This window comes from Zootoca vivipara, chromosome 7 (assembly GCF_963506605.1).
Source record: "Zootoca vivipara chromosome 7, rZooViv1.1, whole genome shotgun sequence".
NCBI classification, from domain to species: domain Eukaryota; kingdom Metazoa; phylum Chordata; class Lepidosauria; order Squamata; family Lacertidae; genus Zootoca; species Zootoca vivipara.
This window is the reverse complement of record NC_083282.1, coordinates 92,349,642-92,350,860: the sequence shown is the minus strand read 5'-3', so window position 1 is coordinate 92,350,860 and position 1,219 is coordinate 92,349,642. Positions and strand designations below refer to the sequence as shown.

General features: G+C 51.9%; 1 protein-coding gene across 1 annotated transcript; it reads left to right on the top strand.

The window, feature by feature from the left end:
- Window positions 1-952, top strand: TMEM74B (transmembrane protein 74B). The gene has a single exon (XM_035124033.2). The coding sequence runs from the start codon at window positions 40-42 to the stop codon at window positions 736-738; it is 699 nt and encodes a 232-aa protein (XP_034979924.1). The 5' UTR covers window positions 1-39; the 3' UTR covers window positions 739-952.
- The last annotated feature ends 267 nt before the right edge of the window (window positions 953-1,219 follow it).

Here is a 1,219-nt window from a genome sequence, read left to right as displayed (position 1 = left end):
TGAAGTGCTGAGAGGGATGACCAAGGCGACTGCATCCCAATGGCGTCCTCACAGCCCCTGGAACTGACAGTCTTGGGGAATGTACCTGGACCCAGCCGTGGAGTCCCAGAAGGGGGACCTTCAGCACCACGGACAGCTTCTGGCTTGGGCATTGAGAACGCCTCTTACCAGGGGGAGGAGGAAGAAGAAGAGGAGGCAGAAACTTCCTTCCGGAGCCAGCAAGGCACAGGAAGCAGCCCCAGGGAGCACACAGCACCCCCTAGAGGAGACCTCTCCCCGCGGTCCGAGGATGGCCCTTTGCCAGATGCAGCAGGCAACTCGGTGGACTACGGCTTCATTTTGGCTTTAGTCTTCTTGGTCAGTGGGATTTTGCTTGTGATTGTCGCCTACAGCATCCCGCGGGAGGCGCGAGTCGACCCGGATTCTGTGTCCGCCCGGGAGATGGAGAGGCTTGAGATGTATTATGCCCACCTAGGCTCCCACTTGGACAAGTGCATCATCGCAGGGTTGGGGCTCTTGACTTTAGGGGGGATGTTGCTCTCCGTCCTCCTGATGGTCTCCATCTACAAAGGGGAGCTCTACCGGAGGAGGTCGTTCCCGGCTTCCAGGGTTCCCCGGAAGACTTATGGGTCTATAAACCTGAGGATGAGGCAGCTGAATGGAGAAGGGGGGCAGACTTTGGTCGAGAATGAGGTCATTCAGATGACCGAAGTCACAAACACCAGCCAGAGCTGCTGACGTTTCTTCGTAGGTGATGGAAGTTGAACTAGATGACCCTTTGGGGGTCCCTTCCAACGCTACAATTCTGTGATTCTATTCTACAAGTTAAAAGCACTGAGGTCAGAGGAGGATTTCTTCGGGGGTTGGGGGAGGGGAAAGGTTTGACATTCATATTTAAGTATAGCCTTGCACCTCAATGGGGAACAGTAGAGGAAATGTCACCTCTTGTTTAAATGCCTCCTTCACTTGCACACGAAAGGATGAGGACGGACTTTGGAAAGCCAAATGTTGCTTTATATTTTGGGAACTTCTTTCCAAGAAAAGATTTCCAAGAAAACTTGCGATCCACCTCTGAAAGTTGTTCTGTCTTACATACTGCACCCCTGCTGTTTTTTTTTTTAAAAAAACCTGTTGCACAACCAAACCGCCTATGCTGAAGACACAGAGCCAAAGCCACATTTCAGAGGCCCTCTTTGGAATTATTTGTATACTACCAAGC

What these genes read in the sequence shown, in the direction of transcription:
- TMEM74B (XM_035124033.2), top strand. Translation starts at nt 40, where the DNA reads ATGGCGTCCTCACAGCCCCTGGAACTGACAGTCTTGGGGAATGTACCT.